This window comes from Pleurodeles waltl, chromosome 7 (assembly GCF_031143425.1).
Source record: "Pleurodeles waltl isolate 20211129_DDA chromosome 7, aPleWal1.hap1.20221129, whole genome shotgun sequence".
In the NCBI taxonomy this organism is placed as follows: Eukaryota; Metazoa; Chordata; class Amphibia; order Caudata; family Salamandridae; genus Pleurodeles; species Pleurodeles waltl.
In genome coordinates this window covers 323,828,335-323,852,741 of record NC_090446.1, presented here as the reverse complement: position 1 = coordinate 323,852,741, position 24,407 = coordinate 323,828,335, and the positions used below count along the sequence as shown (strand labels likewise).

Below are 24,407 nucleotides of genomic sequence, written 5' to 3'. Positions count from 1 at the left end.
TACTGCTAGCCAGCATACGATTTGTTGAGATGGAGCATATTCAGTTCCCTGCAGTCCACCCCTGCCTGATTAATACCGGCGTAATGCATTGGGTTAGCTGCTTAATTTTGTGTTACAACATTAAACAGTGTGGGGCGTCCTTTAATTTAGCTGCCTGCATTTGGAAAATTAATACTGGCTTGTTTAAGAAGGGAGCACAGGAGCGGGTGGGCTCGCACCTTGAATGTCAGACTCTTGTAATTGTTTCTTGATGCGTCTGAAAAATGGCCTTTTATTGAAGCCAGGGACTCGGCTAGAGCCCATTCATTTTGCTGCTATCGGCTGCAACTCCTTTGATCCGGCCGCACCTCGTCCTGTGCTGCCAGATAGACTCACCCTGGTAGATGTGCGAAGATCTGCGAAAAATAAGGAGAGGAAGATTTACCCCCCCTACGAAGTGCTTAATTTGTAGCAGTGGTTCCAAGAGATGGGCACTGGCACTGACTTTGGAATCTAGAGGCCTGATTTAGAGTTCGGTGGAAGGATTATTCCATCCTAAACACGATGGATATCCTGTCCACCATATTACAATTTCTACAGGATGTAATGAAATCGTAATACGGCAGGTGGAATATACGTCACGTTTGTGGCAGAATAACCACATCCACCAGACTCTATATCAGACCCTAGGACCTTTTGTCATAATCAGAGTTTGATCCAGAGGAAGAGAAAGAAAGGCAGATTGAAAGAAGAAAGTGATAAAAAAGAGTGACAACATGAGAAAATAGGGATGAACAAATCTGCAATAGTGGGATAAAGTGACAGGAGTCATAAGGTGGTGGAAGAAAGAGGCATGAGGAGGAATCAAAAGTAGGTACCCCTAGTGTTGATAAAACCCTGGCATTTAGCACGACTTGAAATGAGCTCATAAGGAAAACCTTGTCCCCCTGCACACAAATGATCAACGCACGGAACCCAGACACTAGTATACAAGGCCCTGGGCCAGATTACATTCAGCTAATTTGCATCAACCTTGAAACAGACCAACCGCACATAAACAACATGTGCACTGACCAGCAAAAGAAAAACATGAACCTGCTGCTCAGCTCAAATGTTGTTTTTGCACAGTTCAGTCAGTATAATTATTGATAGGAAATTACCCTTCACCAGTTTAACTCTATTTATTTTGAGTTAGGATCAGATTAACTTGTGTGGAAAGTTTAGTAATCTATTTGTTCTTCATTCCCAGGTAAGGTTCTGCAAAACATGCTGCTGTCATATGACGAATTCATTCCATATGGCAGATATTCTCCATCTAGCATGGGTTTTTGAGAGTTGAGGGAGTTTGGACAAAGAAATACTTTATATTAACAACTTTGTACATATGCAAACTCAACATTGAACAAAATGTACACAGTAATTGTAATACATGAAGGAAGACTGCAGAATGTGTCTTTCTTGTGCATCCAATACAAGAGAGTATATGGGTATCTGGAGCATTTCATACATCCATCCCTAAGAACAAATTGTTTAGCTAGGCCTAGACATTTTAAATGGCTAATTGAAAATATATTTGGTGATTGAGCGCCAGAGGAAGATAATTAATTAATCATCGAGGGTCAAAAAATGTAAGGTCAACTACCAGAGTTTAGCTGGGTGAGGTGAAGGGTGTGCATGTGTGTATGCATGTGTTTGTGTGTGTAGCTTCTGGGGTAACAATTGTCTGAAATTGTAATTATTACTTCATTCCTTACAGAAATTTGGTTTTACTCATGGGTATGAAAGAATTCACTGGCGGCATTGTGAGTTCAAGTTTGATTATGATTATGACCAGGATCCCACAGTCATCTGCCCTGTGTTCCCATGAGGCGGAGTCCGTGGCTGTACTAGCAGAATCCCCTTAGATGTGAACTCGTAGCACTCCACTTTTAAAGTGCTCGTAGGAAGAATTGTAGTCTTTTTTCAGCAAGTATTTCTCCTTAGAGGTTTTGGAATATGAACACATTTGAAGTAATGGTGTCAGCGCTGGAAAGGCTCTCACCATTGTACCTTTTCTGTGTACCACTACAAAGGGACCAAATCATGATATTAGTGAACTTGCCTCCCATGTGTTAGTCAGTCCAGCAATGGAGCTGAAGGCACTCTGCCATTTCACTACTTTCATTTGCCATCTTCTCCTTAATTAGGAGTTTATATAGCTTAATGGATGTGCTAGAAGAAGGTTCATGTGGAAGTCATAGTAGCACGTTGGCACCACGCACGCAGAACTCAAATATGTCGATCACCATGTCTTTGCCTTTCTTGCCTTCCTTTACTATGAAACTTTGAGACTGGGCATTTCGTTCAAGGTATGCAAAAAACTTTTCTCCTCTCAATTGCCTTGAGCACCGGGGGGTGGGCTGGCTTCAGATGAGGATCTCTCACTTACGCACACAACCTTATTTTTTCTTCACTAAAATAAGATCTATGCCTCAGTTTGTTTCTCTTTTCTATTGTAAACTTAAAGCAAGCACTGTTAAAAAATTAAAGAGAAAAATGTATTTGAAATGTGTCCCTTTAATGGTTTACATTGAATTACTTCTATGGGCACATGTGCCCTCCCTTTGTATTCTCTATTTGTGTGCGCAAAGTGTAGGGGAACGGAAGACAGAAGTCGAAAGGGAGAGAGTGAAATAGTGTCAAATCTGAGAATGTATTTTGGTGCATTGGCCACCTACTCACAATTAGATCGGATGAAAATACGTCTGGCAGCACAGCACTTAAAATGTTTAAAGCTTGGAATTACACTATAGTCGTGCACTGGATCACAATATGTGGGAAGATAAAGTTAACAAATCTAAATCAGATTGCCATTCACTGCATGGATCACCACCTAATCCTATCAGTATGCCTGTGAACCTCCTTGAAGCCATAGATTGCCCCTGAAAAGATTTATTTTTAAAATTGAGGTATGGAAGTGTCCACCTCCGGGGCAGAGCAGTTCTACCAGTGGATCCAAGAAGTAGAAAAGTCCCTTATCCCAATATCCTTGATAATGTATTAGATTTTCACTGGAATCTCCTGATCCAATTAATTTTTTTACATGCCTCTTACCCACAGAGGAACAGTGATTTCTTTCAGTTTTTTTTACGTTTCATTTTCCTACAGCTATTCATTTTTTGAAAATTAAAGTAGTTTGCAAATCAGTAAAATGGTTCTCAAACAGGATGGAACTTGGTTTTCCTCAACTGCATGGATACAATTTAAATGATTTGATTTCCAATATGACAACATATTTTTCACTTAATGAGACAGCATCAGAAATAATATGGTGGGTAGAGTCGGAAATAAACATGAGAACTGAATCAACAGTCTAGGAAAGCACATGCACTTATGGAGAAATATTTTGTGACAAGATGTCGACAGTATTAAGAAATATTTGTGGAATATGTGCTTTGGTCTTGGAAAACATTGGCATTTGCACATATACGTGGTTGTGTAATCCCTTGTGTTATTTTTTCTTAACATATCATGCATAGAATCCACAGGACACAAAATATATTATTGATTTTACAATTAATGATACTGATTGGAAAATTTCAGTTGAACATGTCCACAAACGTTGTCAGAACTTTTCTGTACCCTGATCACCTCACATCAGATACATAGAGTATTTACACAAAACACTGACACTGTTCCCAATTTGCTTTAAACTTCCTAATGTTTTATTGCACAATCTGTACCTGCACCAATATACAATAACTTTTCTTTTTACAGATAGCAGCCACCTAGAGCTGAACCCACCAACAATGACCATCCAGACCCATCCTTACAGAAGCTGCGAGCCAGTGGAGATGTCCTACTCAAGGAGTCAGTTCCAGCCTGCCATCCGTGTAGCAGACCTCCTACAGCATATCACACAGATGAAGCGAGGCCAGGGTTATGGCTTTAAAGAAGAATATGAGGTACAGACATGGGATGCCATTGGTTGAGAGGGGTAGGGAGAGTGGCTAAAATAAATTATTAAGAAAACATGATGTATTTTGCCGCTACATGTCAGATGGCTAAACTCCAGACCTCGCCGTAGGGGTCAGCTTACCAGTGGCTGGGAAAAATCATGCAAATCCCCCACCACTGGATTACCTTCATTGGGGATCTCAAAAATTCTGGGGTTGAGGAAATAAAAATAATTACACATGTTTGTGGAATAGCATACAGAATCCAGTGCTACTGTGCAAAATTTGCTGTGTGAAAAACACAAACTTTGAATTCTGATGGGCCCAGTGTGAGAAACAAAAACTTTGAATTCTGATGGGACCAGTAACTTTAGAGAAAGATATGAGAACCTTGAGGTTTTAAGAAGTTCAGACATGTCAGTAAATGGTGACCCTCATTTTTAACATTAGATTCTCAGTAAAACAACTTGATAATTGTTCCTGAAAAGCACTATTTGTGGTGTCAATGAATAAGAGAAACATGAAGCAGTAGGCCTATTGTTTTGGATGACTGTGGAGTCCATAGTGCTCTTTAAACAGAGACATTCAGGGGCATATTTAAGAGCCCCTAGCGCCGCTGGAACATCACTTTCCGTGACGCTCCATTGTCGCTAAGCTCTGCTCCATATTTACAAAGAGGTGAAATGCCACTTTTTGTGGCACTCCACCTCCTTGTAAATATAGGCCCCTAAGACACAGTTTTCAGCATCAGAGGGATGTGCAATGGGTGTTGCTGTGGGTGTGCCACAGAAATACCCATTGCATTTTACACACTCATTGTATTTTGATGCTGCCTCAGATTTCTGAGATTTTGTAAACCTGAGGCAGCGCGAAATCTAATGACACCCCAGGGGTGGCGTTAGCAAGGCGCATCAAGCAGGAATAATTTTATTCCTCCTCACTTTTTTCTTTTTCTATGTAGAAAGAGGAAAATGCCAGAAATGATTGTTTATGTGCTGGAAGGTGTCCCTTCCTGCATAGACAATAATTTGAAAATTACGCTTTGGCACTTCTGTGTGTGCTGCATTATGCAGCACACACAGATGTGCCAAAGTGCCATTAGTGATTATTTATGTGCAGGAAGGAACACCTTCCTGCACAAAAACAATCACGTCCCTCAATAAAGACATCCTTGCACAATGGCTCAAGGATATCTGTGTTATCCCTGGTAGCTAAATTTAGCGCCAGCGCAGGGGACAACACAGGGGTGTACCGTATTCAATTAAATACGGCACACCCCTATGTTGTGAAAATGATGGAGCGCAGCACTGCCAATTTTGGTGCAGCGTCGCGCTCTGTCATTTTCCCATAAAAATGAGCCTCAATTTGTTGTCAGCAATGGGTACCTAAAGAGTTTTTCTCATCTTGGGAACTGTAATAAGGAATCTATTTTAATGTAGTGGAGTTGTCAACATAATATTCTTTTCTGTTGGATACTGCTCACTCCACATTCCTCAAATTTTGACTTTTCCCAGATTACTGACTGTATTTGAAACTTTTTCAATAGCTGGCCTGCACTGGTAGTTGATGCTGACTCCAACACAGCCATTGATCCAGTACATGTTTGTCATCACTGAAGTCATGTAGATCCATCTTTTCATCCTGACGATATTTCTATTTTTTCGGAACCCTTAACCACTGATCCAGAGCCACTCTGTGATGTTTTTTCATGTTTTTAAATAATTTTCTCTAAATGATTGTTATTTGTGTAGTTATTTATGGATGTCACCCCTTTAGAAGTCAGGGTTTATACACTTTCACTCCTGTCATTGACAGATGTCCATTTTGAACCAGCATTCGGTTTGCTTTTGGGTATTTTGGCCCGTAGTGCAACTTAACGTCATGTAAGAAATGCACCTTAATGCACACCAAATCCATTAAGGAGTAGGAATAAAAACTATTTATTGGCTGCACACAACATTTGCAGGCTCGAGGCCGATCCCTCTTGAGATCAGAGTTGAGGTTGCGTTCTTCTCCCTTATTGAATTTCCCAGAGGAGAAGAAGAAGAAACATAATTAAAAGATAGGTCGCCTCACCTTACCCCACCACTAGAGGAGTTCTCCTCCAAATAGGATGTGGTTGACATCACATTTGAAGTTTTTCCAGTGACTCCAGTGTGGGCCTCATACATGACCCCAGTTAGGCCATACTTAGGTACGAGCCAAGTCCTCATTACTGAAGCCAATCTGAACATTGTTTTAGACACAAATGTCGGACACCTTTCCAGTCTATCTGGATATTCTGCATCCGGCACCAACCCAATTCAATTCCTGCATGCAATTATGGTATTATTTTAGAACCAGTCATCCAAATAAGGGTAATGCCCATATTATCCCCCAATTCCTGGGCAAATCCAAGAAGAGACAATGAACATTGGAAAATAGGGGGATAAAATTAATGTTTACTCTTCTACAATGACACTATCAATTGACATTGGAGTTAGATTTATTCAGCACGACCAGTATATGTTTTCATAAAAATTTCATAAAAACGTCGCACTACCAGCACCAACATCTAATATATAGAATAAAATAAAGAAACAACACAACATCCAAATAAAGTCCCAAATGTGCTCGATGAGCACAAACCATCCAAATGTAGTCCTTAATACACCAGGTTCTTGTATCTTCCTCAATTATTAGGACGTGCAGCCAATATACCTAGTCCAATGTACCTAGTTCATTCTGTATGGTTCATCTTATGGAAGAAATCTAATTCTAATGTCAATTAATAGTGTCATTGTAGAAAAGTAATCATAGAGTATAATGGCATAGAGGAAAGTGGTGTAGAGTGCAGTGGCATAGAGTGCAGTGGTACAGAGTAGATTTGAGTGGTGCACAGTGGATTGGCATAGAGTGCAGGTCAATAGAGTTGAGTGCTACAGAGTAAAGTGCATTGCCTTAGAGTGTATTTGCATAGAGTGCAGTGGCATAGTGTGCAGTGTTGCAAAGTGTCTTAGAGTACAGCATCTTAGAGAGGAGTTGCGCAGAGCAGATTGGCATGGCCTAGGCTGGAGTGCTGTAGAGTGCAGTCGTGAAAGGTGCATTGTGTACGGAAGAGTGGTACAGAGTGCAGTGGCATGGAGTGGTGTAGAGTAGAATGAAGTGGCATAGAATGGAGTACCCATGGTTTGGTAGCACACTTTTGTTACAGGCAACACAAATTCAATTGAAAAGACCGTTACATTTGCACAGGAAACAGTTTTACTAAAAAACTATACCTGTGCATAGACGGAAATGTGTTGAAGTTCATCACCTAGTTCAATGATTCGTTTTGATCACATTAAAGTATTTGTTTCCAACACGCTTCAGAAATAACAAAAAATGTACTTCATTTGTGTGTTCATAATTCTGCTATATTCTGTAACACTTCCACAGTTCATTTAAATGTTGTTGTGTGTTAGAAAAAAACTCTTTTGTACTCCCATTATGCGGCAAGATTGTCACATAAATGCTCTCACTTTGAAGTCAGAGAAAGAAATGCAAACATGCCTTCGAAGCCGCCTGGTATTTGACGTCATCTTGTAATGCACAACAAATGTGATGAGATAAGAACAAGATTTTCTGTTTACAGAACGGGATAACTTGGAAGGATTTTCTGAATAAGGTTTTGGCAAGGGAGGGACCAAACTCATGCTAGCCAGTCTAAAACGAATAAGCCAGCAAATGGAAAGCAAGATCATGTATGTTATTACCCACAAAGCCCATGGCAAGCAACGGGCAGAATCCACTCCTAGTTCAACTTTCTGAATATCCCCAAGATGTCTTTAGCAAACCAGATAGCTCGGCTGTCTGGTAGGCTGTGCCCTAAAAACTAATTTATAGAGTTTTTCACTCCTAGAACATATAGAACTTAAACGTGCAAGTTCAACTTTTTGAAATATTCTATACCCTGCCCCACATGCTATTTAAAGTGTTCCCTAAGGGTTACTATGTGTTGTCTGGGTGTTAGACACCTTATTTCAACTCTCCTTCCCACCAGTCCAGGAGTGGTAGCATGAGGCTGGCTACTCTGCTCAGGGTCTGCACCCTGAGATGGAACAGGTGCCCGGCGAGCCAGGACTTTAAGGGAGGAACCACCTCCCTCCCCAAGGGTGACAGATTCTGTCAGTGTCATGCAGGGGTCTGCCTGGTTCAGGTCTCCAGCCCTCTGTCTCTGTAACAGTGCAGGGCGCACCACAAGGTCAGAAGTGGCTCCATCAGGGTCTGCTTTAGGGTGCTCTCTTCTCTGAACTGGTAACCCCCTATCCATTGGTCCTCCCACTATGGACTGTTTAGGCCTCCTGTCCCTATATCTGGCCCTCTGTACTTTCCCTTTTCAAGAAAACTGATTTGTCAGGCCACTCTGAAAGGCCACCTCGCTCAGTTCTCCTGAGATCAGGGAAACTAATTCCCAGACTGCAGTCTATGGGCATCTGGTGATTAACCATAACCCTTCTTTGAGTGACCTCCCCACTCACTCTGGGGATACCAGGACCATGGGGAAGAAAAATCCTGTCCTGGACCTGAATTACCCTGCACAACTGACCGGTGTACTGCTCTTGGGAAACTAGCCTTTCCACTACCATGTTCTGGCTAGCCCAGGTGTCCCTCAGAGCGTCCAGGGATCCATTCACATCAACCTGGTAGAAGTCACAAATCCTACCCTCAGGGGTCACAAGCTCACCCTCTGAGTCCACCTCCCAACTAAGTAAGATCATGGCACGGTCTATGACCTACCACTGGGGACTACTTAACAAAAGGCCATCTTGTCTACCCCTGTAGAGGTTCCACCAGTGGGTGATATCTTAGGACAGACAGAGTGCCCATGCTTGTGTCCTACCTGAGAGCAATCCAACCAGCGGCTTGGAAATGGTGCGCACTGGTCCACCACCCACCAGAACCTTCTCATTTCTTAGAAGGGGCTTGGGACCCCATTACCCCCCACCTTACTCTGAGAATTATCTGGTTCCCATAACTCTGTTGGGGGAAAGTCTGAACCATTCTTCTTGAGATCACTGCCAGGCACTTTCTTCTAGATCCTGGTGCTGAGCCAGTGGTCTGCCTCCTTAGCAAAATCACTGGACCAGTGAGCTTCCTATCAATCTTGTTTTGATGCAGATCTGTAAAACAAAAACTGAACATGCGCTCTCTTGTAATTAAGTGATTACAGCTCCTGGTAGTCCTTAACATCACTGCCCTCACCCATCCACCCAGTACCTTGCAAAAGCAATCTACACAATCCACCCAAGACTGATTGGCCAACTTCTGGATCGCTTTAAACATTTGACTATACTTTTCAGAAGTGAGACCATATTTCCTGACAAGGGGTTCCCTCATGGAGGATACCTCATTGTGTCTCACTTCTCTAGGGCCAATAGAGCATTCCCCTGCTTACTAGGGAGATTCTTCAGAGGCTAGCCCACCAACTTTCCAAAGGGATCATATGCATCTCCAAAGCTGCTCATAAGTTTCAAATTATTTGTCAATGCGGTACCCCTCAACAAAGCTAGGCAGCAGACTTTTAAGAATGTAGGGCCTGATTATAACTTTGGAGGAGGTGTTAATCCGTCCCAAATGTGACGGATATACCACCAGCCATATTACGAGTTCCATAGGATATAATGGACTCGTAATATGGCTGGTGGTATATCCGTCACTTTTGGGACGGATTAACACCTTCCTCCAAAGTTGTAATGAGGCCCATAGACTTTTTTGTCTGCAGAAGGCTATTTAGGTTCGCTGCCATCTTCACTGCTGGACTCTATGTATAGCTTTGATGTCCAGGTCCATAAAGCTCCTCTCATGGGCCAACCACTCCAAAGTGATTCTTTCCTCAATGGCCAGTGTTTGCGTTGCTACGGTTGCCTCATCCTCCTTTTGCTCTGCCACCATGGTCAGCGTGTTTTGCTCCATGGCCAGTTTCTTTAGCTCTGCCTTCATAGCCAGTTTCTTTTCCTCCATTATTAACTGGGCCATCTGCAGCCTGACCTCCCTTTCGGACTTGTTATCTGCCAGATCCTCTGTCAACAGGCCTTGAGAAGGTACAAGGCACTCAGCATTCGCAAGGAGTTCCAGCTCAGGAGACAAGTCATCCCACTCAGCTGACTAATGCATTTCAGAACCCTATCAGTGTCCTGTTCTGTCCTTTCCACATCTGGCATGACTGGCAACTGGTGGACCTACACCCATGTGTTCAGAGCTTTATGGAGCTCCATCTTTCTGGTGCTCCTTTTGCTAGGCAGCCCTTCTCTCCTTGCAAAATTCCTTGAGCTCAGCCACAGTGTAGCTTTCTACATTGAGGAGCTTAATTTCCATTCTTGAAGTTGAAGCCACAAACAAAAACAGGTAGATTAAGGATGAATTTGAAAAAAAAAAAACAATAAGGCCAATCAGGGAGAAATTTAAAATTCAAATTAGTCTCAGATTATTTATCTTGGAATTTCAGTGTAACACAGGATCACTGTTTGATCCTGCTCAAACAAAAGTCCTAATCCTCATGGCTGATCACTTGGGTTACTGTTTGAAGGGGGTGAAACCCTATTGAATCATAAACCACAATCCTTTTCAAGCTGAAGTCACACGCAAATCCCAAATTAACCTGTGCTCAACCTTCTGAAAGCTTGGCACAAAGTAGTCTAACTTAACTTAGAGGCATTGTGTAAAGTATTTATGCAGCACTTCAAAGAGTAGTTACCTAGCAACACAACACAAGAAAAATCCCACAGGCACCAATCTAGAAAAATAAAGTACTCATTATTAAATAAATCAAAACAAAATATCAAAAATCCAATTAGTAGAACAAGAGACATGCAAGAGTAAAGATTTAAGTGAAAAGAGCACCAAAAGCACAGTGTGCTGACTATGGTTATCTGGTCACACCAGACTGGGACAGAGTCACAAGTTCAGCCCAATCACGATGGAGCACGGGCTGGCTACAAGGATCTAGTTAGGTCTGCTGGGTCCTATGTAAGAGTGTGAGGAGCGCCCTAAATCCTGGTCAGAAAGATATGTGGAGTTCTGTGTCAAGGATTTGTTGCACAGAAGAGGTAACGTGAGGTCTGGGCAAGAAGCTGCGTCATGCCCCGGGTAGGGGAAGGTGCAAGGCAAATACCTTGTGGGCAGATGCGTCACCTCCGATGGGATGTGATGAGTGATGTGAAGTCCTTTCTTTGGGAAAGTCCACACAGCAGAGGTAAGTAATGCATCTACTCTGAGGGCAATGGGTTGAGCAGCAAAGGTGATGCACCGGTTTTGCTAGGTTTGCTCTACGCCATAGAGAAGATGCCTTAGTTCTGGGCTGGAACAGCACCTTCAGACCCACTTTTAAGGGTTCAGGACTGGGGTGGCACCAATTGGGTAAGCAGGATTCACAGATGGCAGAGTCCAGGTGCTGGGTTCAAGGTTGTTATGTCCCTGAGGATTCTGATCAAGAGGCGAGACAATTAGCCCTTGGACTCACGCTGGGGTCCTGAGTTTAGAGATGCAGTTCCAGTCCTTGTCACCCAGGCAAAAGGGCAGCAGGGCAGCATGTCAGCACAGCAAGGCAGCACTCCTTCAGAACAGCAGTCCAGCAGAGTGACAGTCCTTAAAGGAGCTAGCAGTCCTTATTCCTGGCAGAGTCCAAAGTTCCGGAATTGTACTGAAGAGTTGGGTCTAAGGGTCTAATATTTATAACTCGTGCGCACTTTGCAGTTGGTGAAACTTGAAGAAGTTTCCGCTCCCATCCTCCTTGAAGTGTTAGGCATCCCCTTCTTCCCTGCCCTGCCCCAGCTTATCTGGGGTCACAAAAGACCAGTGTGAGACTGCTTAGGCAGAGCCTTTGTGATGTGCAAGTGGTAGGTGACAGCTCCTCCTCCTCATTAAATCAGAGCGGCCCACCCTGCCAACACCTATCTTCCCTCTGCCTTATGGTCTAGAAGAAATGCACAAAGACCAACTGCCAGCTGCACCTAGTCATGTGACTGAGGATAAGACTGCAGGCACCAAACGGCTAGGACAAGAAAATGCCAAATTTCGAACAGTGTAATTTTTATATTTGTGATTAACAATCTGATTTCACCATAACGAGGGATTTAAATTATAATTCTTTAGGCACCACATTGACCTTTAGACCTGCTCCCAATTCAAAGTTATCAAGTATAATTAAATGTGATAGATTAAACCCAATGTTATCATATGGGGGAGGTAGCCTTGCAGTGTGAAAAACATATTTAGGAGTTTTTCACTACCAGGACGCATAAAATGTAAAAGTACATGTACAGCTTTTTTAAATACACTGCGCCTTGCCCTCTGGCATTAAAAAGGGTTTTTTTAGCCTGGGAAGAGTCTTAGCTTGCCAGGTCAAATTAGCAGTTTAAACCTCCCACGCAAGCTGCAGTCGCAGCCTGGCATGTTTAAAGGGCTAGCTAAGTGGTTGGCACAATCAGTGCTGCAGCCCCATTAGTAGCTCTCAATTTACAGGCTCTAGGCAGGTTTAATACCAATTTACTAGGAACTTACAAGTAATTTAAATAGGCTAATTGGGTGTACGCCATTTCTACCATAATATAAGGAAAGAGCACCAGCACTTTAGCAGTAGTTAGAAGTGATAAAATGCTCAGAATCCTAAAAGCCAACAAAAAAAGGTTCAGAAAACAGGAGGGTGAAAGAAAAAAGTTTGGGCCAAGTCCATCAATTACCAGCTTTGTGGAGGTAGTCAGATATGGCCAGGATGAGCCCTATTGCATCCTTTGGTCAGATATGGACATGATAGACTCCATGGCCATGTCCTTGGGATCCTCTGTAGAACTACAAAGGAATTTATTACTGAATTCTATGTGCTTTTCCAGCGATATGCAAACTAGCCAGGTTGACTGTTGATTTTAAAGACTGCAGTGTATACAATGCTCTTTAAACAGAGAGACATTCAATTTGATGTCAGTGAATATGGTACCCAAGAAGTTAGTTTAATCTTGGCAATAGTAATATGGAAAACAAAGTAATATTTGTTTCTGATGGATATCTCTTTTTGGTTCCTGCTTTTTCAGGGACAAGGCTGATTCAGCCCTGGAATTTGTCAAGTCAGGTATAGCATCTTTGCATCTCCAACCCATGATTTGGACAGGCACCTCAAAGTTCTATTGGAGAGCTAAAACACTTCTTTTTTCCCCTTGTCAGTGCTCCCAGTTGATCCAGCAGCTTAACAATATCTTAGGTGTAAAGAAGTCATGGCAGTCGTAAGTAGGCCAAGCAGCCCTCATCCTCCAGGCAGCATCAGAAAAACTGCTGTACTTCTAGGCCTAGGAGGACACACTCAACCAATTGGAGGGAGGGTATCATCTTTTCTTCACACCAAGAAGGCCAGTACAACAGACCACTTGCTCTAACAGATAAAGGAAAAAACTGAGTAATTCCATCCTACAGGAACCTGCCAGGATTTATCCCATTCAGTGAAATCAGTAGCAGGATTTCCTTCAGATCCGGCAACAGGAGGCGGTGGTCCTATTGCATGTAGAAGCAGTGGAGCTGGTTCAAGAGCAGGAAATTGATCAGGGGTGGTGGTTGCATTACTTCCTGATTCTGAAGAAGGATGGTGGTGTGCATTCAATCCTAGTACAGAGGCTTGAACTTTTACTTGAACAAGGAAACATTCAAGATTGTGTTCATGGATCAGGTTCTTTTGACACAGGAAGTGGAGGACATTTTGGTGTCTGTCAACTTACAGGATGTATATGTCCATACACCAGTCCTGCAGTCACACAGGAGATACCTTTGATTCATGATAGGTTTCACCCATTACCGGTTTGTGGTACTCTCCTTTGGGCAAACCCCCAATCTGCCTCCTAACTTATGGTGGTATTTTATTGGATTTGTGAACCAAGCAACATGGTGTTCCCATTGCTTGATGATTGGCTGCTCAAGGCAGTATTGTCACAGCTGGTATCGGACCACCTGATGGTCACAGGGTCCATGGCTGGGAATCTGTCTGGTTACAAACCTTCTGGCTGGCTCTCTAATCACCTGAGTCAACACCCTGCTGACAATTGGAAGCATTGCCATCTGGACGTGGTTCAGGAAATAATTGTCCTTTAGGGCACTACTCAAGTTAACCTCCATGCCACTCCTGGGAATGCACACTTCCCACATTTCTGTGTCCTCCAGTTTGCATTACGGAGAACCTTGAGAGATGAGTTTCGGTTTATATGGAATTTCCCGCTTCACTACACATTTCCCCATACCCTCAATATCTTCAGTGTTGAGGAAGTTGCAACTCGACTGGTTTCAAGCTATTCTCATCATCCAAAATTGGAAGAGGAGGGTTTGGAATGCAGACTTCTTGCATCTGTCTCTCTCTGTTCCATGGTCTGACTAGAGTGGAGATTCTCTGCCAAACCCACACCATTGCCACAGCTCTACCTTCATGCCTAGACAATGAACTTCTTCCACCTGCTGCCAGAGATGGTTAACGCCATCTTGTCATCTCATCGACCGTCCACAAAATCAGTTTATGCATGAGGGTGGAACCATTTTCTGTCCTTGTGTGCTGATCACAATGTAGACTCCTTGAAGGCTCGCCAGTCTGATGTGTTGAGGTTTTTATTTTTTTAGCCAAACCAGGCTGTGCAGTGGGTTCAATTGAAGGTTATAATGCAGTCCTTTGAGTGTTCATTTTCCTTCCTGATCAACCTGATTCAATCCCAGATTGTTCTAAGTTCTGAGTTTTTGAAGGGCTTACTTACATGTTCCACCTGCACTTTCGTCATGCCCCAATATGATCTGAATTTGCCACTAACCGTTTTGACTGGGCCCTGTTTGAGCTTATAGACAGTTGCCAATTTTAGCTGTTAACCCTGAAAATTATGTTTCTGATGGCCACCACTTCAAAAAGAAGTTAGTGAGCTGCAATTGTATTGATTACATCCTTCGTTTACCTGTTTCCCCCAGTCAATTTGGTATTAAGAAATAAAGTGTCTTTCCTGAACCATCTCATATGGGACAGTCCATTACTGTTCCAGCATTTTTCCTCTGTCCCATCCCACTTAGAGAAATTGATTAAATCATTTGCACACTTGTAGGATGCTCAGTTACTATAGCAACAAGATGAAAGCAATCAAGTGTTACTCCTTGTAAGGTATGTAGGAAGCAAGGCGGTTAAGCAGTGCAGAAGAGGAGATTTTGACAGCCGATCATACTCTGTATTAAAACCAGTATGCACATGCTATTCCATGCAGAAGGATCTCCTGATATGAACCCTTATTCTGACCCACAACTTGGAGAGGGGCACTGCCATGGTCTTTATCTAAAATGTGAAGAATCTCAAAGATAGAAATATCCAGACGAAGGAAACATTACTTACCTAAGGTAGCAATGTTCCTGCTGGATACCTTATGGCCCATATTTATACTTGTTTTGTGCCACATTTGGATCATTTTTGTTACGCAAATGCAGCACAAACTTAACTCCATATTTATATTTTGACGTTAGACATATCTAACGTCAAGATTTTGGAGTTTGCACCATTTTTTAGATGTGTGAACCTACCTTGCGTCAATTAGATGCAAGGTAGGAATTCCCATCTAAAAAAATAGTGGTATTCCCATAGCCCCATATTTATCCCCCATTGCTAAAATAACGTATGGGTGGGAAGAGGGGCCAAGTAATGGTGCAAAGCTTGCTTTGCACCAATATTTAATGCCTGGGGCAGACCAGGCATTAGGGGACCTGTGGACCCATTTCCATGGTCAGACACCATGGATTGGGTCCACAGGTGCCCTCCCCAAGCCCCAGGAATACCCCCACCCCCCACCAGAGGGACACCGGAGGATGGTGGACCCCATCCCACCTTAGTAGAGTAAGTAGAGACAAGCATTTTAAAAACATTTTTAAAGTGCCTTTGTGGGCCCTGAAATGGGCCCCCTACATGGCAATGGATGCAATGGCCATGCCCAGGGGATCCTTGTCCCCTATGCTGGCCATTGGGGTGGTGGGCATGATTCCTGTCTTTCATAAGACAGGAGTCATGTGGTATGGGTGGTTTTGCATTAGAAAACGATGCTAGGCTAGTAAAAGGCATTTGTTTTGCCTCTAACCAGCCTAGCATCATTTTTTGGTGAAAAATCCCCTTCTCCCATACCGCCACCCCCACCCGGCTAAAGTCATTTTTTTACACTAGCCCACCCTTTGTGGCTGCATGCGGGATTCCATCCATTTGTGCAGTTTTGCATCAAAAGCTATAGTGCCGGTTTGCGCCATTCTAGAGCGCCCGTCGACGCTATACTTTTTGACACAAAACTGTGTTTGCACAGTTTTGCATGAAAAAGTATAAATATGGACCTTCATGTCTATATGTTCCTCACTGATACTCCACTACTCACCATTCTGAAGGATGGTCATCGAATCCTGAAATTTAAAAGAATCCAACTTAGATCTATATGTATTAATGTATTTTCCTGTAGACATAGAATGAGAAAAACCCTTCTGCACATCAGGCCCTTAGTGTTTAGTCATTGCACATCCATGCTTTATTGGGTGCTGTCCTCGTCTCTGCATCCAAGGGCTTGGAAGAATGTGGAACCAATATGTCAGGACACCAGGGTGTTGCTATATGCTCCACTGACTTGATACCAGCACCACCCATTGACGTGGGACAGATACTGAAAGGTATCCGGATCCAATGTGGCACCTGGTGATATACAATAGGGAAGTAATATGCTGGTAGATGTAATGTTCTCCAGAAATATTGTTAGCAAAAATAAATAACTTTTTTGAGTATGCAGTGGGTATGATGCAATAGTTTAGGTAGAAATCTCAGTCTTGATTTAGTGGGCAAGGAAAAGAGGTGTCTTTAGTTTGAAACAAAATTTGGGTTAATGCTAGGGAGTTTGGAAACTTTGTTTATATACTATTGGCAAATTCTGCAGCTGAATGTCTGACCCAAGATATTTGTACTACCAGTGTGTGCTTAGTTTGCAATGGGTAGAAACTGATCATTTTGCAGATAAGACAGCTGGAAGGTCATAGGGTGCAATCCACCTGGTTTCAAACTTTGAAAGTTAACTTTTAGGACAAACTTAGACTCAGCAGATAGTTTGCGACTTATGATCCTGTACTTGTCAGTGCAATAAATTTTCCCAGCAGCTGAGAGGACTGTAATAAAATAAAGTATTGGCATTGTTGCTATTAATTATATGCCACAAAGCAGATAGGCTTATGAAAATGTGAAAAGCATTTAGAAGTGCCAAAAAAGTTGATCCCACTCCAATTTGTAAAAATAGAGTATAATTTAATGAACAAAATGGCACCAAAAAACGAGTACCAGAGATATGAATTTTCAAAGTCTTCAATAAAAATAGTGCCATAAAGCGTTAAGTGGCAACGTCTGTCAAATGGTTCCAGTAGACTAGGACCTAGGCACATTTTGCAGTTGTTAGACCTGGCATCCTTGGCATGATTTCCCATAACTTTCTATCTTCAGACCTCATGTTTTGCTGACTTTGTTATCTCTAGCCTTAGGAGTCTGAACACTTTACCATTGCTAGCTAGTGCTAAAGTGCTGGTGCTCTTTCCCTGAAACATAGTAACATTGGCATATACCGATTTGCTATATTAAATTTAGTAAAGCATACTACATGTGCCACAGGCCTGTAAATTAAATGTTACCAGTGGCCCTGCAGCACTGATTGTGCTACCCACTTAAGCAACCCTTTAAACATGTCTCGGCCTCCCATTGAAGAGCCTGTGTGTGGAGTTTTGCCAGGCCTAACGCTTCCTTTTTAATGCATATGTCACTTCTAGGGTAGGACCTGGGCAGCCCAGAGGGCAGGGTGCAATGATTTAAAGAATAGAACACATCCTTATAGTTTTTAAAGTCCTGGTGATGAAAAACATGTATATTTGTTTTTCACCACTGCAGGGCCTATCTCTCCCATGGGTTAGCACTGGAATTGCCTTATTACACTTTATCAGCAAAGTTTCCAAATGGGAGCAGATAACCCCTTCAAGTCAGGTATCTCCGGAATCACAATTTAAAATTCTAACTCAAGATGAAGAGAATTTTAAACCTCAATTCTGAAAACACCCCTTTTAGAAAATTGGCACTTTCTTGCTTTAGCCATTTGGTGCCTGCCGCCTGTCTCTGGTCACATAACTAGGTGTATTTGACAGTTGGGCTTTGTGTATTCCTCCTAGACAGCCAAACATAATGGGAGTTTAGTTGTGACTTGATGGGCCACTATGACTTGGTGGGCTATCTGGGGCAGGATGGGAGGAAGGATCTGTATACATCCTCACTAACACCTGAATAGGCTGTGTCGTGTCTCCACAAAAGTGGCTGCATACCCCATGTAGCTATGTAGCTGGTCTGGAGCCAGTACAGGGTGGGCAGGGCATCTGTGCACTTCAAAGGCATGTATTTGGAGTCTCCCCACATCAAATCACCACTCAGTATAGGAACTGGACTTCAGTACACATCTCAACCTGTGGATACCCTGCCAGGAAGAAGGACTGCTTTGCTGCTGAAGGATCGCCATTCTACTGGATTACACTATGCTGGATTCCTGCTTTGCTGTGCTGACGTGCTGCTGTCCTCTTGCCTGGGAGTGAGAAACACTAGACCTGTATCTCTACAACCCAGAGTGATTCTAATTGCTAGTTGGCTGGCCTCCTGATCTGAAGACTCAGGGGTATAAAATACTTTCAACAACCCTGCTTCTGCACCTGAACTCTGCCCTCTCTGGGTCTACCCTGCCAAGTGGTGCCACGCCAGTCCTGGACCTTGGCAAATGGGCCTTAGGTGTTTTCCAGCAGAAGTGATGCATCCTCTCAGCTTAGCTGTACATCCTCAAGCAGATCCAATACATTGCGCTGCTGTGTAAATTGGATCTAGCACAGAAGGCTTGCATCCCCGCCGCATCCCGCATCTTGGGTTCAATGCATCGCCTTCAGAACTGCCAATGTGCGACATGTCCCTGGAGCAGGTCCTCTCATTCCTTGTCGACGGCAGCCTTCACGATGACACCAAAGCTCTGCATCGCAGCTTCAATGCTCATTGGAGCCGACACATCACCTGGGCTGTGAAGCGCATTCCCAACACTAGCCTTTGCATCACAACTCCCATCAATGTGAGCCTCGATGACAACACAACAGTATCTCACAACTCAGTCCTCACTGCATCTCAGAACTAGCACATTGCATCAGCTGCACAACCCATCTTTGCTTTGGCTCCACGCAACATTCCACAACCAGAATATAAGACATTTTGTTCAGCAGGGCTAACTGGGTCCCCGTATTGAGCCTCATTTCAGGACGCTCATCCTGAACTTTTGACATTTTCTCGGTATAATGTGACCAGATATCCGTGGGTGGTCCTTTTTGCTTCTAAGCTCTATTTCTACAGTTTATTCTTTAAAAAATCATAACTCATCTTCTACTGATTGGATTGTCAATTTGATTGTGTTTTATTTTTCTAACACGATTTGGGATCCTTTTTTTGTGGTGTTTTAACTGTTGTACTGTGTAAAGTGTTGCACAAATACTGAACACATTGCCTTCAAGCTAAGCCGGACTGCTCTGTGCCAAGCTACCAGAGAATGAGAAAGGGTTAATTTGGTGTTTGCTTGTCATGACAAGAACTGGAGTTGTTGCTTGACCAGGGGTCACACACCAGTCAACAAACAACTCATCTTGTTCACAGCAGTCAACCAGGTTTGACATGGTCAGAGATTATACTTTCAAAGTTAGAGTCTGATTTAGATTTCAGCAGAAGGGTTACTCTGTTATAACAGTGACTTGATATCAGAGAGCCGGTTCACTGAAATCCCATCCCTTTGTTTCCTATAGGATATAGGTTTCGGCAGATGGGATATCCATCACAGTTGTGATGGAGTAAACCCTCTGAATAATCTAAATCAGGCCTTTAGTCTTAAAAATGGACTTGTAGTCCTAGAATGGGACATGGCAGAAGGTTATAACCATGGAGGGCTCGGCAGTATTGGATAGGCTTTTCTTAAGGTTCAGTTAAGGCTGTTGGTTTGGTCAAGAAAACCTCTGAGTGAGGAAGTTCCAAAATACACACCAAGGGAAGTCTTCTTGCCTGCCGGATACATTTGGTGCCTTTGCCCAGTCAAGCTTTCTACATTAGGACTTAGTAACTTTTTTGAAGCTCGCATTCCTCTAGTAGGGAAAGGCTGCTGGCTAAAGCCAAAAAGGACTCCATGAGGCCGGATACCCTCTCTGTGAGATCCCGCTGAAATAGATTTGCTGTTGTGGAAAGGTTCTAAACCGGAGAAACCTGTATCTTAAGTCTAGCAGCAATGTGCATTGGTCGGATCAACTTGGCAGGTTTGTCCCAGTCCTCTAGATATCTTAGAAAGCAACATTTTCTAAGTCCCAGGTTTTTCAAAATATTAGGAGGAGTACTCTTTTACACAACCAAGGGTCTCACAACCCCAGAAACAACTGCAACGGTCAGCTGGGCTCTTCAGGGAAATTCTGCTTGAAGGTTGTTGTGGCCTTGTAGCTTAGCATGATGTCAACCAATTGACCCTTAGTGTCCACTTCTTAAACCTGGGTACTTTTGGAGCATTTGCCTCAGTTTCTGTGTAACCTCCTGCAAACTATCCCGCACTGTCTCCCTATGCCTAAATCCAAACTGGTGAAAGTATTTTCCCCTTGTGCAGAGCCTATTGGGGTCATTATGAGTTTGGCGAACGGAAAAGGCCATCCACCAAACTCCTGCGGTGAGGTTGGAGCCAGTGCGGCTGCCTTCCCGTGGACAAAATTACGAGTTTCCTGCTGGGTCAGCGGGTGGAAATGGTGTTTGTGCCCTTTGGTCTCGTGGGAAACAGCCCACAACATTGACACTGGCTTATAACTGAGCTGGGGACAATGCTGCGGTGCGTAGGATGCACCAACACCCGTCACGCTGTTCACTGTCTGCAGTGCAGCTAGTGCACAGTGTGACAGGGCTTGCCATGGGGGACCTTGCATTGCCCATACCAAGAGCATGGGCAGTGCAGGCCCTTCCATGGGGCCCCCTGCACCCCGTCTCCACCAGCCTTTACATGGTGGTGCTACTGCCATGTAAAAGCTGGCTGAGGGGGGGTCGTAATCCCCAGGGCGGCACTGCTTGCAGCGCTGCCATGGAGGATTAGGACTGCCAGCACTGCCAGTTCCTCCTGTGGAGAAGAACAGGTGGTACTGGCAGTCTGACTGTGGGGCAACCGCCAAGGTAGTAATGTGGCGATCAGACCGTTGTCAAAGCGGTCGGGCCATCGCTTTGGCGGCGGTCAGACTGCCACCGCCACCCAAGCGGTTGTAATGACCACCTTTGTGGCTACTTAGAAGTGTGACCAAGATAACAAGCAGTCCCCACCTCCTTTGTCACTCCAAGCCTGTCTGAGGGCAGATTCATCCCACTGGAATTGGATCATGCCTGGCTTGGAGAACAAAGGGCTTATTTTGATAAGTTTCAGTTTTTTTTAAAAACAGTTCCCAGGCTGTAGTGGCAGGCCTAGAGTCATTTTTGTCTGGTCACACTAGTAAATGGCACAGTAATGCTGTAGTCCATAGGTGGCATATAACTTTCCAAGTCATAGGTATACTTTGAACATCATATACTATGGGATTATAGGACAGTTTAATAGGCTAATTACAAAATTAAAACATCAAAATTGGTCTAAAAAACACATTTTCCTAATATTTCTTTATGGAAAGTTCTGGAAATTGGGGGGCCACAAACGTTTATCCACCCAGCATTCCCCCAAGTCTCTCAATAAAACTGGTACCTCACTTGTATAGATAGGCCTAGTGCTTACCACAAGGAAGGGCCCAAAACTTATTGCGGAGTCATCTAAATTATTTATCACAAAATGACCTGATTTCACAAGGGTGGCACCTTCGTTTTTGGTTCCAGGCTCGGCAGCCATCTAGGGAAACGTACCAAACTCAGACATTTCTGAAAACTAGACACTTGAGGGAGTCCAAGGTGGTGTGGCTTATGTGGAACTCCTAGTGTTTTCTTACCCAAAATCCCCTCCAAACCTCAAGTTCAGCTAAATAAAATCACATTTTCCTCACATTTCTGTGTTGGATCTCTGAACCAGCACAAATTCCTTACCACCCAGCATTACCCTCGGTCCCACGATACAAATGATACCTCACTTGTGTAGGAGGGGCAAGGGCCTGCGACAGGAAGAGCCAAAAACCTGTAGAACTTGACGGGGAACCAAGGCGGGTCCTAAAGGGCAATGTTTTTTCATACATATTTAGGCTGACTCTACTTTGGGCACCCTCAAAAGTGGGGCATAATTATTATCGGAACAGGTGGGGCAATGCTGAGTGGTAGGAATCTTGTGGATTCCTGAAGATTCCGGAATTTTCCATCACCGAAATGTAGGGAATATGCATGACTTTATGCAAAGTTGGAGGTGTGCAGGTCATTGTGGGTAAGAAAATAGTGTGGGATGCATGTGAAGGACACTGCCGGGACTCCCCAGATGTTTAGTTTTCAGAAGTTTCTTGGTCTGGTAAGTTTTTCCAGGTGGCAGCGTTCCCAAGTCCAAAAAGTGCAGTCGGTCACCATTGCAAGTGTGACGATATTGGGAGTTAGCCTAGCTTTCTTGGTCCATATGTAAAATCAAAACCCAAAGTAGTCAAATTTCCTCCTGCTTGCCACTGGGATAAGATGATTTAGTCTGCAGGGTGGGCTGCATGACTGTACCCCCTTCAGTTCGGGGGGAGGGGCATAACCATGCCCATGGTTGTGGGAAGCCCCCACCCCTCTATTTTTTAAATTTTTTATTCTCTGGTTTCTAGTGGGCTGTCTGCTCCCACTGGGGACGGATCAGGGTGATTATCCTATCTGCCTCAAGGAAGGCAGAAAGACTCCATTTATATGGGGTGGGGCATGGCAACACCCCTCACCCCTCTTAAAAAAAAAAAATCTACTCTCGTGGCTTGTGGGCTTTCTGCTTCCCAGGGGGTAGAATGGGTGTATTACCCTCTTCCACCCACCCTGGAGGGGGCAGAGAGACTGGTTACATATTTGGGACCCAAAGTTAAAAAAAAACTCGCTGGTGCCTAGTGGGCTTTCTACTCCCTGGGGGACAGATCAGGGGCTATTGCTCCCATCTTCCCCGCAAGGGGGCAGAGCAGAAAACCTGTGCCCATTTTTTGGAGGGTGGGGGCATTGACAGGGCCGTCATGGCCAGCTCCTACCTCTACACTATTATTAAAAAATATTCCCTGTGTGCTAGTGGGCTTTCTGTTCCCCCGAGAGGGGGCAGATTGGGACTATTGCCCCCATCTGCCACCGGGGGTGCATAAAGGCTGTATCCATCTTTTTCAGGGTGAGGGCAGTGACAGGGCCATCCTGCACTAATGAAATAGAAAATTCCCTGGTTACCTAGTAGGCTTTCTGCCGCCCCCTACCACCTCTGGGGGCAGAAAGTCTGTTCCCATTTTATTTTGTATGGGGGCATTGACAGGGCCATCATGGCCCGCCCCACCCCTGTGCTGATGAAATAAAAAAATCCCTGGTGATCTAGTGGGCTTTAAAGATTAAGTGATGCCCAAATACTATAGGGGGAGCAAAAGCCCTTGCCCAAGGGGCCGCTACCCATCCCTGGTGTCTATTGGAGTGCATTCCTTCTTGGAGATCACCCTCCTTAGTTTCCAACAAAATGTCTTCTATCTGGATCGGTGCTCGGGTGGCTGAGATAGCCCAATGGGCAACGATGCAGAGAAAGTCAAATGTGTCCATCTGCTCATTTCACTTTTGTTTTCAGAGAAATTACATCAATGTGCCATGCGCACTGATCGTCATTTCTTGAAAACCAAAAACAGCCTCAGGAGGTGGTGAACCGTTCTCCACCTCACAAGGCTGCTTTTTGAAGCAAGGAATCCCTCTGGTGCCCGCAACAGAGGGATTTCCTGACTTGGTATGAGGGCAGCCGGGGGCCATCCTCCCCACACGAGCACCTCTGCAAAAGACAGCTCCCACCCGTCCATAGAGTGGACGGGGTTAATAGAAAACAATGAGCTGGATTTTCTGCTTTACTTCTAATCTTAGTACAGGCACTACCATCAACATTTTGCTTGTGGCCCCATCTAATAGTAAAATATGCATAGGCTTTCAGGACCTCAACAGTAAATATGTAGGCAACACTTCACAAGGAACGAACATCATGGGGTTTCATTTACATATTCATTGGTCAATCTTCAAACCCTATTTTTTGTGGGTCAACAAACAAAGCCACATTATCATTGTGTTGTGTGTTTTGTATTCACAGGCGAAACACAACAATTTTCTGTCCCTGAGAAAACTAGTAGATGTAGAATAGGAAGAACAATTGTTTTTCCAATTTCAGTTGTGTAGTGGTGTGTAAATACAACTACCTTCTTTTCTGCAGACTGATTCCACAAGACTGATTGAAAAGATAAGATTTACTCTTACCTCTAGCATGGACAAAAAGGGACACTGACTCTCTTTGGATG

The 24,407-nt window shown here is 43.8% G+C and overlaps 1 protein-coding gene across 1 annotated transcript in view; it reads left to right on the top strand.

Annotated features, from left to right (window-relative positions):
* Nucleotides 1–24,407, top strand: part of PTPRT (protein tyrosine phosphatase receptor type T) — a 1,804,620-nt gene that overhangs the window by 1,559,455 nt on the left and 220,758 nt on the right. The window contains exon 20 of the mRNA XM_069243772.1: nucleotides 3,736–3,923. Coding sequence (XP_069099873.1) covers nucleotides 3,736–3,923 — 188 coding nt within the window. The remainder of the gene's footprint in view (nucleotides 1–3,735; nucleotides 3,924–24,407) is intronic.